An 18210-nucleotide genomic window follows, 5' to 3' on the forward strand; every position below is an offset into this window, starting at 1 on the left:
AATTGTTTTTGAGATTAAGAATCTCAACCGAACAGACAAACAGACAAAAGTTCTAATAATCATTATTTTAGATAGTAGCGTTGATACTTTTTCTCGTGTATCGTTCATGTACAGACTGTGATCAGTTACGTTTTTATTATATGTTATTATATATTTATTGTATAAAATTCTATATATAATACCTAAGTGAAAGATGTCACGGTTATAATGAAACCTTTTTTTATTCCCATAATAAACACGCTATAGAATTACTTGATGGAATGCGATAACAATCGTATATATTGACATGATGACGGGTAGGCTCCAATTACATTGCCGAAGCCTCTCGGAAACGTTCCATTTCATTTGCTGGTATAAAAGGCGTAGAAGTATTATAGTTGGTAAACCATAAAATGATCAACTATCCGAAATATATGTTAAAAAGGTAATATAACCTTCTCTTAAGGTTTGGCGCACGTAATACCCCTGGTATTTTAGTAATCCATGGGTTCAGGTAACTGTTTACCATCAGATAGGTCCTATGCTTGCTTGCTGCTGGTATATAGGGGACGGTTACTACTTACTATTAGGTGAACCGTCAGTTTGGTTGTTATTTCCTTTATTAAAAAAAGCTTATTACGTCTAAAAAATGTCTACTAAGAGTTAATAAGACGTCACGTTTTTGAGAAATTCATGTCGCCGTTCATCTTATTAGGTGAAGCAACAACTTCATAGAACCTAAATATAAACAGTAGCATAAAAAACTTTGATTACCGTAAAATTCTTTATTTATCGAAATTAATCGACTTTATGGATTGTAGGCGTAACTATGATATGAAGGTGGACAGCAAATGGTGTTACGTGACGCTACGTAGTAGTAACCTTGTAGCTCTTTCTAGTAATTTAAACCTTATCGATAACCGACAATGAAGTTATCACGTACTACCCAACAAATTTTAATAGCATGTACGTGGGGATTACTTAATGACCATCGTATAACCACATTAAACAATACCATCGTATTTCAGACATGGGTTTTAGAAGTTATAGTTAAGTTATGCTTAAGTTCTAATCCAGTTATTTTATAGTCAACTTTTGGCGCCAAATAGGCCTTCTAAATTTGTACAGTCAATTTGTAAAAACACGCTAATCAAAATCCACGAATATTCACTTAATAATAATAATATAATAAGTTAGTAATAAATGAGCTGTGAGAGAATACTAGTAAACGTATACATATTGTAAAATAAAGTAAAAACAAATCTTTTAAAAGTTAATTTTAACAGATTGTTCTATTTCTGCAATTGTTTATACAGATATTTATTTAAGGTCGGCAATCATTTTTGATAGAATAGTAAATGTGAAATAATGTCATTAATAGACTTCTTTTTACTCTATAATACACAGTACACTTCTTAGTATTTATTATATCCATATAAAAATATTGAATTTCTTGGAATTCTTTACTTATAAACAAAATGACATTACATTTTTTTACTTTCATACATTAGGTATTTGTAACTTACATACAGTTACAGATAATAATTTACCAGCAAAGGAAATACGTAAATACGTACCTATATAGATATCGTCGTAGACAGTGTATTAGTTTATTGGTAAGCAGATATATATGTTTTTGATTTGTACATGAATACTTACCATCCATGTTTATCCACACATTCTCTACCTCTCGCCTTCTCAAATAGAGTATACGCTATTTGTGTCCACGTAGAAATTTTCTTATATTTAATCAACACGTGGATCTATAAATTACAATCAGCTTCATTACATACATTGCACGTAAGAATAATAAAGAATGAGAATTACGTGACGTCATGTCACGTTTCACGTTCTCTAATAACTCAATGAGGTCATTAACCTTAAGGAACTGGGAGTTATTTGTTTTCCTCGTTTGTCTTGTCCACGGAGTTTTTCCACGAATTGGTCAAATAATAAAATGATAAACCTATATACATAATATCTCTGCTCTGCATTCTGTGGGAAAGGGCTTGTTCAGGCTTATTAACAATTTACAATCAACACCATTGTAAATGTTGCTATTTTCAGCTCCTACGGTATCAACTTCATTTGTGTTAAATATAACTGCGTAGATGCATATAGAAACTTAAGTGATTATTAAATGTATTGTTTTGTTGACGCACAACTTGGCACAATCAATCTAATCCATTTAGAAACTTTACTTTTGAAATAATCAAGTCTAAACAAATAAATCGGCAACAAGGGCTGTTAGCTTGTATTGAGCACGAAATATGGAATTAATACATAGTTACTGTATAATTTAAGAGTAGAAACTATGAAATGCAATCGGAGTGACTTACTACAAAGGAGACCGACTAATTCAATCTTCTTTGTTCGATATAGGCGTAATCATTCTCATTATTGTTATCATTTCATAACCATAATGATATAGGTATCTTTAAATATACAGATAAGTATACTTCCTATTGTCCACTTTAGTGTTGTATCTTTTATATTAAAGCTCATTAAATATAATGCGAATACTTATTCTATAAACCGTCTATTAATTCCTCTCGCGTTATCCCTAAGGCTGCCTGGTAGAACAATATCTATCTAGAATATACTAAAAAAGACCGGTTTTTTAAATATTTAATTTTAAATAGAGAATTATGCGGTTAGAAAACAAATACCTAGTGCTTGAAATATATTTATGAATAAAAAATATGTCGATAACAGGTTCTAGGTAATTTTGCATACAATAATTCAATATAACAGAATAATCCAATTCATGTATTCATTTCATATCATTCATTCATGTACATATTTGGGAGAAAAACACACTTATTTTATAACTTTAATATAATATAATAGGTTATTATATATTATGTAATATTATGCATTCTCTTTTATAAAATGTACTTAATTGTTAAATAAACCTAAGAAAGAAAATTATTTAACAACTTTTATGGACGGGTTCTGAGTTGAATCTGAGCACTTAACAAGTATTTACATTATATTAATGTAATGTAATGTAAGCATGTAATTCAAATAAAATACATTAGAATTCCTAATAAATAGAACAGAAATATAAATTACATGATATACCTATATGATAATTGTATATATATATATATATATATACTTCTCTGTAAAGTTATACTATATAGACCAAATTATATTATTGTAACTTATATGACTAACTAATTGATTCGTCAAAATATTACTTAAATTTTTAGTTTACTGTAATTTTAAATTGTTGTCCATGATTATAATCTTACTAAATACATATTTATTTTTATCATAATTTATTTATATTAAGTAAGTATTTCTTCTAACAATAGCTACGACTACAATACAGAAAATACAAGAAGAAATAATAAATATAACATAAAAAGATTTTTCTTCATTAGTAGGTCTAACTCTAACACGTCCACTACTTTCGCAGTAGCTAGACAGTGTTAACTAGCTTGTTGTATCATAAAATGTATTACGTTACACAGTTAATTAGGTCTTACCCTGTCACGAATGAATGTCTTAGAATACAAATTGTTCCACCGCTCGTGGCTGACGCTACAACCTGTAGGTGTGAGTGATTATGATTAATGGATAGCAAAAAAAAGGAATTCTGGCGGATATTTCGCAATTTTATTAGAAAAAGTTTTAGCTTGCATAATTTATTATAGGTAGGTAAAACTTTGGTGATAACAAATAAATACTAGTTGTACAGCTCAGTCTTGTTAGCTTGTTTTCATTGAATAGGCCCCGATACTACTGGTCCGATTTAAAAATTTCTGTTACATTAGAATCTTACATTTTTTATGAATATAGGCGACAGAATATTGGCAAAAACATGTGAAAAATGTACCAAATAAAATCCATATATGGATTCTTTACGGAAATTATTGACAATATAGCAAAATTATGTAGCGCATATTTATAAAGGACATTAATATTAAAGGATGTATATGTGTGTATTAATATTTATATATTTTGGAATTTTTGCTAAATATCTAGTGAAGAATCGTTGTGATGTGATATCAAAAAGAATTGTTTTGAAATTATTATTATTAAATCAGTTGATGTATTTTTCATAATTGATTACAAATTTGAAGTTAGGACAATTGTTGAAATAATGGTAAAAGTAATACTTGACATGCCAACATTTTGAGGAGTATCTCATTGGAATTCAACATCGAAGTGGGCGATCCTACTATCATAATTGTAAATACGATAATTAATATACATTATATTTAAATAGGACGAAAGAAGTTAACTTCTCACTACCTGCTCTCCGGTCATCATCGTTAGGAGAGCTGCGGGAGGTAGCCAGCGTCAGCAGCGCGGACAGTGAGGTGCTGTGCCCCCCTGTACCTCCTCAACTGCGATCAAATTCATTCAGTGAGTACATATATTTAAAGACATACTATTAAAATATATTTGACAGCTAATATAAAAATATAATGCTGTATTTTTTAAAATAAATGAAATGACAAACAACTTGATGATAAGTAGTAACAATCGCCTATATACTCGTACGCCAAAGACAGCGCTACGGATACACGTTATTAGGTGATGCTGATGATGCTGATAAAGATGCTGTGGTAACCCTAATGCGCTAAACCACTCCGCATTCAATTTCACTACCTAATCTAAACCTTCATCTGAACTACTGCTTACAACGCAAGCTGCTTATCAACTAAAACCTTTGTATTAAGTCTTTCTCGGTGTCTATAAATGGATATTTACAAAAGAATTGACTTTGGTCTAGAAGCAGCATTTTTTTAATTTCGTTTATATATTTACATATATAATCGAAATTTAGAAATATAGGAGGATAGATATTAAAGTACTATACGTTCTAATGATAATTATTACCTTAATGTAAATAAACAAATGAACATAAATCAAAGAACCTAGTCGTTACTCTAACCTAAACTAAATATATATTGTACATATTCGAGACAATTTAGAGATACTGTTTCCTAAATTGGTCAACCCAAAACATCATAGTGTTCTTAATTGGGTTATATAATGTACCTGTCCTACCTTTTAGTTGATGTTAAGGTTATAAATAATAAGTATTTAGGGTTAAAATGTCCTTTTTATTACAACATAGTTGGACAGTTATGACGTAATTAAGATAAAGTTCGTCTCTTAATATTTATTAAAATGTACCTAGATGACGGGCACTAAACATTTTTAACCAACTAAAAATTAACGTGGTTTTCAAATGGAATTATTAAATTCTTTTGTGCGTATATTAGCCACCCATGTCCCATCCATGTTTTTATACTATTTCTTTTCTCAGGATTCTTATTACATACATCTTCCCGTAGAATTTCTGGAAGAAAACTTTTATACGGCCACAACAATTAATTTGTCGTGTGGTATAGTGATGCAAATCAGCACGTTCAGTAAAAGATTGTGCGAGTGTACGTTTTGTATAATGACACGTAGGTCACGCAGTACCTCATATATATAGTTTATGTAATTAGTTTAAGCTAGAGTATTCAAGATGTAACAGTTAATAAACAAGTTACACCCTACTGTGTGTGTTTACTCTACCGCTCCTGTCACCACATGGCGACCGTGACAAAGAAGCTGCATAAATGGATCAAGATCAGACTATACTCTGAAGATCTTCGGGCAGCAAAGAGGTATAAATTATTTATCTTCAATATATTGTACGGTGGAAATTAAAGTTCCTAGGCCATCGGTTCCAATATCCTCAAATTGAGGTTCACCGCATACCTGTGCCTAAAAAATTGATTGAAGCATCCATAGATGGAATTATAAAGATTGAATAAAAGGGTGCTAGCGGTCTACAAATGTTGTAGTGATTATTGTGCCGTGATTAGTGTCATTTCTGAAGACATTTTTATACGTGTTTGGTGCAGTGAAAATATAATTTCGGGACATATTAAGTGGTATATAATATTTGATTGTGTATTTAAATTTAAGTCACTTATTTTGAACAGGAAGTAGGCAAACTGTGACAGGCCACTTACACACTTTTTGAAAGAATTTTATATTAGTCTGTATATTTTAAAAATGGCCGCATTTGATTTAAAAGCAGCTTTATTGCTATTACCTATAGTGAATCGGGATGAGGAAATTATAAAAAGCCTTTTAGACGGCATTGAATTTTACAAAACCATCCTCAGGCCTGATGACCATCCCTTACTAATAAATTTTATATTAAAGACGAGACTTTCTAGTTGTGCCAATTAAAATTAAAATCAAACTACGATAATATTAATAATTTAACGGAGGATATAAGAAAAATTCTATTACCAATTAAATCGTATACATTCATTTTAACGCAACTACAAAAATGTAGGCAGGGTAATAGAACAATTTTAGAGTTTGGGGATGAAATTGAAAGGTTGTTTGTTGAATTAACAATTATTTATTGCCCATAAATGAGAATATTGCAATTAGGCAATTTGCATACGGGCTAAACGATAGTAGGTTGACAATGTATATAATATGTAGAAATATATCAAATTTACAAGAAGCTGTCAGATCAGCAATAGAAGAGGAGGAATTCATTCCTAAGAACTTCCAAACGTGTTTAATAAATAAAATAAATTATGACGCACGAGAATTTGATCGTAGAACAAATCAATGTCAAGTGAAGCGTAATAATACTAAGGCGCGTAGTCAGCAAAATACAAAAATGCATAGTAAAGAAGGTCGCGCAGTTTGTTATAGTAAGCATATGAATTACGTCAAAGCGTCAGCTGATAGTAGGAATAGCGATAGAAAGACATCGTTAGATTTTGTTCATGGAAATAAGAATGCCGAAATTTTAGCTTTTAACACAAATAATGTAGGTAAATTTAATTGTTTTAATAAGGATATATTTTTGATAGCAGACTCAGGAGCATCAAGGTCAGTTTTAAAGTATGTGTGGTTAAAAAATTTGCCTTCAATTAAGATCCATAAAGATAACGCTTAATAAAAGGTGTTTGTGGTAATCTAGAGGCAATGGGATTTGTTTACCTGAATCTTGAATTTCAGAAACTTATTTAGACAAAAGTTTTATGTATTTAAAGAATTACAGTGCAGTTCCCATGGTATATTAGGAGAAGATTTTTTAATACAATTTAAAGGTATTATAAATTTTGAATTGGGCTGTTTAAGTGTAAAGCCCCACGGATCACTCGATAGGGTCCGTATACCTTTTCAAAAAAGAGAAAATGGTATAAAATATGTTAATTTTCCTAATAAAAGGAAAACTGATTATATTGTGGAAAATGGAAATTGTGCGAAAAATAGAACAACGGACGAATTATCGAAAATAATTGCAACGTCCGATGAGTTAAAAGAATTAAACTCATGCTGTTCAAGCGTTATTAAGCAAGGTCCAATTAAAAAAATTCATAAATGTTCTCAAGTGAAAATAAAATCTAGTCCATCAAAGATGGTAGGAATTGCTAGAAAATCACAGTTTCGTGTGAAATTAAATATTTGTAATAAGGAGACATTAGGAAAAGTGTTAGGTATGCATAATATGCATGATAATGCGTGCAATGTAGTTCTATCCGGATCTATAATATATTTAAATCAAACGTCTCTATTAACAAAGGTGGGCGTAAATTAATCATTAAGAGAACTTGTAGAGATATGCAAGGATCATAATATTATGGAAGTTATAATTATTAAAAATATGTACAATAAGTCTTAAGTTAATAAGTTTTGTCGGTATATACAGAAATATGATGAGTTTTTACAATTATGTAGGTATACTGTAAAATGTATAGATAAGTATAGTAAGCCAATAAGTACAGATAATGAAGTGAGCATTGTCACATTGGCCAATAATGTAAAGCATAAAATTTCTTAATATTGTTATAGAGTAAAGGCCTAATTTTAATTTTTGGTTACTACTTGTTTAGTAGAAAACAAGATCTGTTAGATGATGACAAATATGTATTAACAATACAATGTAATTATAAAATTTTGTATTTTTTGTACTCAGGTATGATATACCTTGAGAAATTGTTAAATTAATCCTGTAGTGCTGTTTTTTTTTTTGTCTTTTTGTATGTAAATGTTTAAATAATAAAATTGTCTTTGTAATGTTAAACTTTCAGAGGGAGGGGACACCCTCACCATAGACACCCTACTTTTCAGGGGAGGTGTGGTATAGTGATGCAAATCAGCACGTTCAGTAAAAGATTGTGCGAGTGTACGTTTTGTATAATGACACGTAGGTCACGCAGTACCTCATATATATAGTTTATGTAATTAGTTTAAGCTAGAGTATTCAAGATGTAACAGTTAATATACAAGTTACACCCTACTGTGTGTGTTTACTCTCACAACCGCTCCTGTCACCACAGTCGCATTTCTTTTAAAAAATTAATTACACATTGTGTACAAGATGGAAAAAATAAATAATAAAATAAGGTGTTTACTTATTCCATTATTTATTTTTACCACACTATTATCATAAGTATTATTTTTAATAATGAAATAAGTTATTTTAGAACTCTAAAGTTAATAATAATGAACAAATAACGGATTCCAATGTAAAACAAATTTTCCACTAAAATTCGTTTTATTTCAGACTGGTTCTGGTGAAACAAATGGTTTTAAAGTTATCGCATTCGTTTAAAACTCAGCCAGTCCATTTAATTGGTCGTTCATTTTGCAGTCATTAATAAAATGTAAAATAACTTTATTCCTGAGCTAGGCTCAAAAAATACTCAGAGTGAATAAAGTAGTTCAACGGGTAATAATGTTAAAATATATATATATTCCATTCAGTGTGAATTATTGCATTTATATTAATATATAGTTTTCACAACTGCTATCGATTAAAGCCAAAGTAAAAAATTACAGCTATATGAGTATACAGGACTGTTAGCTGTCCATCCGCGTGATATTAGTAGAAATGAAATCGTCATAGCAAGAAGTCGATTGCAGTAAATATGTAAACATCAAAATTAGAAAGTAAGAAAGAAAATATTTAGTGTTGTCTTTTTTATTATTATATTATGTGTATGGGTTGCTTTTACATTTTAATAATTCACATTAATTTTAATCAAAAATATATAGTCTTTAGATGTTCAAATTAATATCATTAGTGTACTTGAAAAGCGACATGAATGAGACTGACACTAATGAGATTTTGAAAGTATTTTTAATATTCAGTCAAAAAAAACGCTATATAACGTGCCTTAGAAAACGGATTCCACTATTGATGCATAGTAAAAAAAATAAAAAAGCAATATTGATGAAATTTTAATGATAAAGATAAATCCTCGAGTGGCGACCACGGACCGGAAGACGCTTAGGCCTTTGGACCGACGATCTGGTCAAGATATTGGATAAGCGCAGGACCGATCGTCGTGGAAACCTATGTCCAGCAGTGGACGTCTTCCGGGCTGCGATGATGATGATGATGATGATGATTTAATGATAAAACCTTATTTTCTGTAATAACAAAAAACCAACTCCCGCTGGAATCATATGGAATGATTGAACGATATCCACAAAGACCCATGGGTACAAGGTATAGATAGGTTTAGATTAATTATTGTTATAGTATTTCGGTACTCGAGATTGCAGTTATAACTAAAGATGTCTCAAAAACAAGCAGTTATAGAAAAAGTTTAAATAAACCTAATGTAACCTATTTTTTGATCGTCAAGTTAGTTATAAAAAAAGATATACGGTTTCTTTAGTATTCTATGTAAAATATATTATTTATAAAATACTTTCATTTAAAAAATACCGAAAGAAAAACTAAGCGTTTGGCATCAGTGACAGTAAGTACTCCTTGTACTACTGAGAATTATTGATATACTGAACTTGCAGGGGACGAAAAATATACATTTATAATATTTTTTTACATTGACAATTATTACACGTGCTCTAGTTTATATATACATTCTCGGTGGTTTAGTGGTTTAACACACCGCTTTACTTCCAATGTTTCCACTTTGGTCAGGGGTTCGATTCCTCGCACACTGCAAACGTTTGTATTCATGCGTATTTACAAAAATACATGTATCTAACTATTTATTTCAGTTGTCTAGTACCCATAACATTAGCTCTGTTTATCGTGGGACTATACCGTATTTATTTATATACGATTTCAAGTTTTTTTATACTATTTGGCACCAAATTTGAAAACAACCCATATCGGGTAATATATATTAAAGAAGTGTAAGGGTTTGAACTTATCGCTTTTACCATTATTCCGTACTTTATGTATGCTTAATATATTTCTGAATGAATAAATAAACGAAATATAAACATCACTTAAGTAAATAAGCAGCATTTTATGTGACTATAGGTGTATTGTTGAATATAAATCATGTCCCTCACAGGGAATTTCTCAGCAGGTACTCGTATGTGCACAGTCTGATTGCAACGTACATAATAAATGTATGGTAATAACAAAGGCATTGCACTGTTAATCATGGCTACTGCATACATAGGCATTATAATAATTATTGAAACAAGAATGTAACTCAGGTTAAATAAACCTAGCAGGGATACTAATGAGAATATTCCAGATAGATGTGCACACAGATGCATAACATATAAACTAATCGAGTTAGGAAAATTCTTTCTTCATTAGATATTACTCGCGGCTTTATCTGGTTTTTTTAGCAAAAAAATATCCTGTGCCCGTACTAAATTTTAGTTTCACATCGAATTTCATACAATTGAATTTAGCCGTTTTAAAGTAAGCAGTAACAAACAGACAGATATAAATTCGCTTTTACGATGTTAGAACGAATATTCGACTTCAAGAAATTTTCATTCTGAACTTGTAATTAAATTGAATCCTTATGTGAAGAAGAATTTGAAGATATTTTATTTAATTGTTCAGTTACAAATTGGCGGTGATTATTAGTATATCTCTGGGCATTTCGCTATATTTATTGGGTACTAGCTGTGACCGCGGTTCACCCGCGTTATTTAAATATAGAAAAGAGCCTGTGTTATTCTGATGTATATTATTGTAAAGTTTCATAAAAATTCGTTCAGTAGTTTTTTCGTGAAATAATAACAAACATCCCTACTTACAACCTTTCGCGTTTATTTATTATTATTAAAATTTATTTACAAATAATATTTTGACTATATCTATCTGGTATCCTTAAAACAATTCTCCTGAAGGACCAGATGGCGTTGTGTGAGCTATAAAAGATAATTTTTTAATTTTTAATGATGACATAACAAAAATTACAATTGTTGTGTCATACAACTAGGCTTCGATCCTGCCAGTATAGTTAATGTTAATGCGTAGACAGTGACATAATAGTATTAATATGCTATGATAACATGTCATTAAATAAAACACCTGGGACGAAAGTTCGAAATTTACCTTAGCAATATTGCCGAAAAGTGACCTTAACCTTGTTACTACGATACGTTAATATTGGTACGTACTAATTATTAGATGGATTGAAAGTACCTACTTATGTAGACATGTCTACAACTGCGCTTATAGTTAATATTGGTATCCTGTCATCACCATTGCAACTATAATACAAAATGAAATAGCCCTTGTTAATGTTGTGGTGAAAGCAACACATTTCACTTGTATATTTGAATCTATCTGTCCCCGCGTCTGAAGTTTTGGTTTTATATTGGTGTTTCTTTCAACGGTGAATGAGTCAGAAATATAAATTGTCACAGGAAGATTTAAATCAGCATGTATGTGACCGAGTAGTTTGTATGAAAGTTAAAAAACATATTTTCACTTTTCATTGTGAATTATATTCAGTTTCTTGAATTCCATCACTGTATTTCCACTTGCTATACGCTTTACGACTAAACCTGTGTATACATTCATAAGTATAGTCTAGTATACTATAGGCGATGTTTAGTGGTATCCGTCAGGCAAACTCCCTTATTACCTATAAAGTTCCGTTGCGTCCTGTTGCTTTTATTTACTTTTTATATCTACTGTATACTGTGGCAGATAGAAAGATAAATAGTGTAACTGCAGAGAAAGTAACTTTATCATACTACAAGACAAACATGATTGCCATTGCTCTATACCAAATATTAAGTAAGAAAGTTTTAAACAGGATTTGTCTCATGTGAATAATAACAAAAATGAAGAAGTGCTAATTACAATCACAGAATATGTTTAGTTATTTTTTATCTTGTAATTGTTATTTCCTTATCTTACATTTGTAACATGTTACTTCATTAATTAGATGTAGAAGAAGGAGCTTTGATAAAAGAAGTGATGGTTTCGTACAGTTTGTCAAAAAATATTTCGTAAATATAATGTATAAAAATATCGTCCTGTATATAAAAATCCATAGATCCATATCTTAAACACCCATAATCATTAAACATCCAACATATATAGGATATGATGAATGTAGCAGTATCAACACCTGATAAATAGATTAAGGTAACTGTTTAATTAATTATTATGTTTAGAAATTAGTTATTGAAAGCATTACTCTATTCAACATACAAGTAAAAGCCTACAAGCATGGATTAACCTGAACAATGTTTTGCTTACCTGTAGTATTAACTCTCGCACGCGAATTGATATTTATGTATTGAGGTAGGTAGTTTGACAAAGAGAAATTATTATTGGATCCTGTACTCTTGTTACACAGTGATTGCTTACGCAAGGAATTTCGTGTTAGATTAAATTTAATTAAGAACTCTGGCGTAGGTAATCTATGCCTATTGATTTTTCTGTCCATATGCTTTTCATTATGAAAGACTATAAAAAGTCATTTATATAACCTATTTCAAACATCAGTCTAACCTATTTCAGTTAACTAGAAGTACATTTACAGGATAAAAGACATGGCACATGTCTTAGTTCTCTGGAATGGAAACGCCTGAGTGGTATCGCGGATGTCACATTATGATGTGATGCCCATAGTGTTGCTCATATATATATATATATGAGCAACACTATGGGCATATATATATATAGAGCATGGTTACCGATTACCATTAGCTAAGTAACTTGCTTGCTATTCTATTTCGCATAAGAAAAGCTGAGCCTAGCCTTTTATGACCTGGTATCATTATAATTAAATCCGTTTATACTACTACTACTACTGATATGAGTCCCAGCAACACATTGCTACGAGTAAATACACTTAGCACAATATAAAGAGATACAGAGACAAATATAGTGGATTAAAGGATAAGTGACGAATGTATACGACAAAAAAAAGGAACGAAAGAATAATACGAAATATAAGTCTCCAAATTGCTACAAAGCTATAAACAATTTCTTTGAAACCTCTCTTCAAACAATAGGGTGCGTAATAGTACACCTATTATGTTGATCTTCGTTCACTGACCACCGCACCTTTCAGACACACCCAGATAATGCGTAACATAAAACAAGTATATATTTTCACAAATCATCATTTTGTAAAATAGTTGACTATATTTCTATTACCAATATATAGGCTACATAAATATTCATTGTAAGCAATATGTTCATTTATTTTTGACATCCTGTTCCGACTTTGATGAGACCACTAATTGTAATGAGATTTGTATTGCGAAATTTAATATTGTGAGAAATCTCTATAGTTAATTTAAGATTTTTCTTCGAAATCTGTTAAAAATTAATTTAATTTAAAAATTATTACTATCATCATCATGATCCTCCCTAAAGAAATCGCTTTAAGATAAGTCTTATTACTAATTTGTTTCATAAAATAACTCTATTTTTTAATTATGTTGTACGAGTATAATACAATAAAGTAATGCAAACAAATCCATTCGCTTTTCAGTATTAAACTGAAGTCTCTATATAATCGTAAGACATTTTTCTGATAAATATATATTTTTTTTCTTCTATATCTGTAAGAGGCAACCTATATATTCAGGTAACACTTTTAATTTAAATATTTGCCACATCACTAAAGTATATAAGCGGATTCCATAAAATTAATTTAATAATATTTTACGCTATTCCTAAATATTATTATAGGTTATTTCTCATGGGAAAGGGTAATGACGGGTTTGCGCATGCAAAACCACACGGAGTTTTTAGTAGTAAGTATAATACGTGGTTTACCGTACATTTAGTTATTAGGCTTATTAAACTTACTGTTCAAGTTATTATCTAAGTAAAATATAATTTGATACCCTGTGGACTGCCTTCATAATCTTACTTAATTCAGCTATTTAGATATTATGCTGTATTAAATTGGATTTATTTAACAAATTAATTTAAGTATTTGTGAATGTATATTATTATATATAGTTACTCACACATACGCTTTTAAATTAATTTGAATATTTTACTTATAAACATGGCATCCGTTTTTTGGGATGCGCGTGAAATAATATTTATTGATTATCTCGAAAAAGAAAAAACAATCAATGGCGCATATTATGCAGTCTTACTGCAGCGTTTAAGCGATGAAATCAAGAACTTTCTTGAAAAGTGTTCTTTCATCACAACAACGCATCAGTCCACACGTGCGTCATTGCGATGGCTAAATTCCATGAGTTGAAGTTCGAATTGCTTCCTTACGCACCCTATTCGCCAGATCTGGCTCCCACTGATTATTTTCTTATTGCAAATTTGAAAAAATGGCTTGGCAGCAAAAGATCGGCAACAATGAAAAGGTTAATAGCTATTTTGAGGACCTTGACGGCTCCTACTATAAAGCGGGTATCGAAGCTATTGAACATCGGGAAAAGTGTATCGACTTGAAAAGAGAATATATTGAAAAATAACAAACACTTTTGCAATTTTTTTACTGTTTTCTTTGTCAGGTCGGGTACTTTTGGGACCGCCCGGGTAAACTATATATAAAATAAATTTTCAATTCACTCTTCTAAAATGAAAAACACTTCATCAAAAACTTTACTTTTACTTATATTAATATATCAATAAAAGACATCAGTGTAATGAGTATTTCTTTTTGTGTATTCTATGTTATATACAAATACGTAAATCTGGTAACATATATTCATTCACTTATAAGTGTACCCATATGACACTATCGGTCCCGTTCGTACGTTTGGTTACTATATCGTCCATCACCAAACAGTGCAACTAAATTTAGATTGCCGCCGATTGGAGTCCACCGGGACATTTGTAGCATTTAGGCAACCTGACAGCTGACCAAATATATGTTACAAACAGTGATTAATGTAATCTATTTCCTTCTCCTGTTAATTATGTTATGGACATAATTTTTTTTATACTACGATGGTGGCAAACTAGCGTATAAACTATCTGATGATAACGCTTACCTTAGTCTATGGATGCCTGAAACACCAGAGATATGTGCGCGATGCCAAACCTGATACTGTACATGTACTTCTTTCCATAAAGTAAATTTGACATAATTTATACAAATAAATATAGTCCTAATCTGATAAAGAAGTTTTACGAAATATTTGAACTGACAGCACTGTTAATTAAACAACCGGTAACTTAATATTAATGCTAGAATATTATTATGTCAAACTTCACAAAAACTAATTGAACTTGCCGAAAATTAATTTTACAAAGTTCTAATACAAAAACTTGATGTAATTTTTTGAACTTTGATTTGGTTATAGAAAATTTATTAAAGTGCCTAATTCATTCGTGTCGCTGTTATATTTTTAAAGTATGGACATGAACAAGAACAGTATTTGCATTAACCACACTCTTAGCAATTGAGATATCTTTATTGCTCTTTGCATAAAGGTGTACAATATATATTATATTATATACAAACTGTGTATTAGTTACGTATATATCTTATGTTTAGTTAAGTTTTATGAACAATTCAATCTAAAAATACCAGTTATGAACAGATCAATGCAATCTATATCGTCCATTCGTATAATAGTATTTTACTATGTTGGAATTTATATCAGTCATCAAAAACAAATAGATTAGACATGTAAATTAATATTAATACACAAAGGTTATAATTCAGAGAGCAAATATTACTAACTGTTAGTAATTCAAGTTGACTGATAGATATTTAAGTTTGCAATAGTAACAAGTCAAACTGCGAACAGAACTGTAAGTACATTAGCATACCATTAAGCTGTTAGTCACGTTATTCAGCATATGTTAGTATTTGCATCATTTATGTACTTTAAGGAGCATAAAGGTGGTGTTTACTGTTAACCTTATTGTATATCATTCATGACATGCAAATACACATAATCTTATAAATAATATATATTGCCAGATAGACCCAAGCTGAGCAGAATTGTAGGTAGATATTTACAATTACTCAAAACGTTTGCATCGTGCTCGAACTTGAATCTGCGACCATCGGAAATAAGATGGTGTGGTAAACGGCTATACCACCAAGACGTTAAGTAATATAATAATAATTATATTGGGTACACGGGGCTCATAAACCCTTCTCTCGACTACAGCATGAGGTTATTCGAGAAGGGTATATTAAGGTTTCTTAAGGGTCGGCAACCAGCACGTGATACCCTGGTGTTTCTCGCATCCATAGACTATGGTAACGGTACGGTTGTGATTTTTATTACAACATATTGTCCGAAAGTATATCATTCTCTAAAAGGCAATATAAAAATGGGACCACGAGAAAATAAAATAAATATTATGACTGTGATGTATTATCACGTTTTAGTATACAATCCTTACAACAACCCACATATAATGTGCTCGTCAAACCCCGTTTTCCGCAAAGTACATAATCGCAAAACATATTGCCTTGGCGGCATGTAGGTAGAGTTGCGGACATGTATTTTAATGGAAACAGTTGTCGTGACATTTCAAAAGTAAAAAAGTGGTTTACACAAATATCACATCATATCTTGCATGTTCTATATATTTGGTAAAGAGAATTTATATTGTATATTTTATAAATATGCGTTTGTAGTAAGTATCCACTGGATATGCAATATTTATCTTATCATACAAAATCTTAGCCTATTAATAGTTCATTTATAGATTAACGAGTTAGTTTAGCATAGTAATATTGCTAGCATCCTGGAAATACTTCCATGTAGACCTAACCTTTTATATGAAATATAGACAATATTCTTTTACCTAAACAAATATTTTTTTTGTAATGAAACTTTTTTATTTTCATTGTTTTTGACTGACAAAGCTACCAATAATGCAAATAATTCACACGACTTCAATTATTTTTTAAATAAATGAAGCCAATATATGTCCTTCTGATACGACCTTTATTGCTTATTATTATATTATTGCAATTGCATTTTGATACATGGAGCAGTTTAGTTGTGAAATAGTTAACTGTGTTATGTCTATTCTTTATTTGCATAGCCAAATTATTGAAAACAAGCAAAATAGATTTATGCATGCCCCATATACATATTTTAGGGGTTAATATAAAATGTATACCTACCCGTACGCGTTCGTATGAAAAAAGTAATAAATTTTCATATCGCGTGACACTAAATCATAACTCAAATTTAAATTACTAAATTTAATCAACTTTGTGTTTTTTGTTGTCTAAAGATTTTTGTGTTAATAGTTACTGAGATGATAGAGGTAGCGACTGGGGAAAACAGTTTACCCATTTTAAAGCATATGTAATTTATAAATTAATAATTTTGCAAAGAATACATATTATATATAGTCTAGGTCTAACCATCATTTGCCATCAGATGAGGTAAGACTAAGCGCAAACCCATTAATAATAATAAAAAAAGTCTAATTTGTATATTATTTGTTTCATTATTAAAAACATTAAGTAAAAAACTCTTACTTACCTTGATTAAATGCTTTTTTTGGTATTATTATTATTATTAATTGCATTTAACATATCTATATAAACCTGCCAGTATAAATAAATAAGCGGAAAAACAGAAGAAAATAGTGATTTTGGTTTTAGAAGCGATTATAGTCGTTTTAATTATGTAAATTTGTGCTAACTGACATTTCATCAATATCATAGGCGATCAACAATAATACTGGTCAACGTGACCGCAACCATATCATTGTCCTCGGTAGATATAAAAAGCATTATTTATGTAGTTCTTTAATATTTATGTACTGAGTCGTATGACAGACTTAATATGGGAATCCATTCTTATGAGCCTATCAGAAACTTCAAACATTATATTAAGATTAATCGTCGTCTATATGCCTCTGTGATTACAGTAGTTTTCTTACTTTAGAATTTGTATCAGAACATTAGCTATTAAGATAGTATTTATACTTTATTAAGCTGCAATCAATATGCACCTAATTTTATTATTAAATTTCTTCTTAATTTGTCATTATTATATTTTTAACTTGTTTGAAAATTTAGAAAACTGTAT

The 18210-nt window shown here is 30.3% G+C and overlaps 1 protein-coding gene across 2 annotated transcripts in view; it reads left to right on the top strand.

Moving 5' to 3' along the window:
* The window catches only part of LOC131847219 (synaptotagmin-15-like), a 53105-nt gene that overhangs the window by 18303 nt on the left and 16592 nt on the right, over window positions 1-18210 (top strand). For both annotated transcript variants that reach the window (XM_059196712.1, XM_059196711.1), the window contains exon 5: window positions 4217-4356. In XM_059196712.1, the coding sequence (XP_059052695.1) occupies window positions 4217-4356 (140 nt within the window). The remainder of the gene's footprint in view (window positions 1-4216; window positions 4357-18210) is intronic.

The sequence above is a fragment of the Achroia grisella genome, unplaced genomic scaffold, assembly GCF_030625045.1.
Source record: "Achroia grisella isolate CSIRO2021 unplaced genomic scaffold, CSIRO_AGI_Agris_v1 utg516, whole genome shotgun sequence".
NCBI classification, from domain to species: domain Eukaryota; kingdom Metazoa; phylum Arthropoda; class Insecta; order Lepidoptera; family Pyralidae; genus Achroia; species Achroia grisella.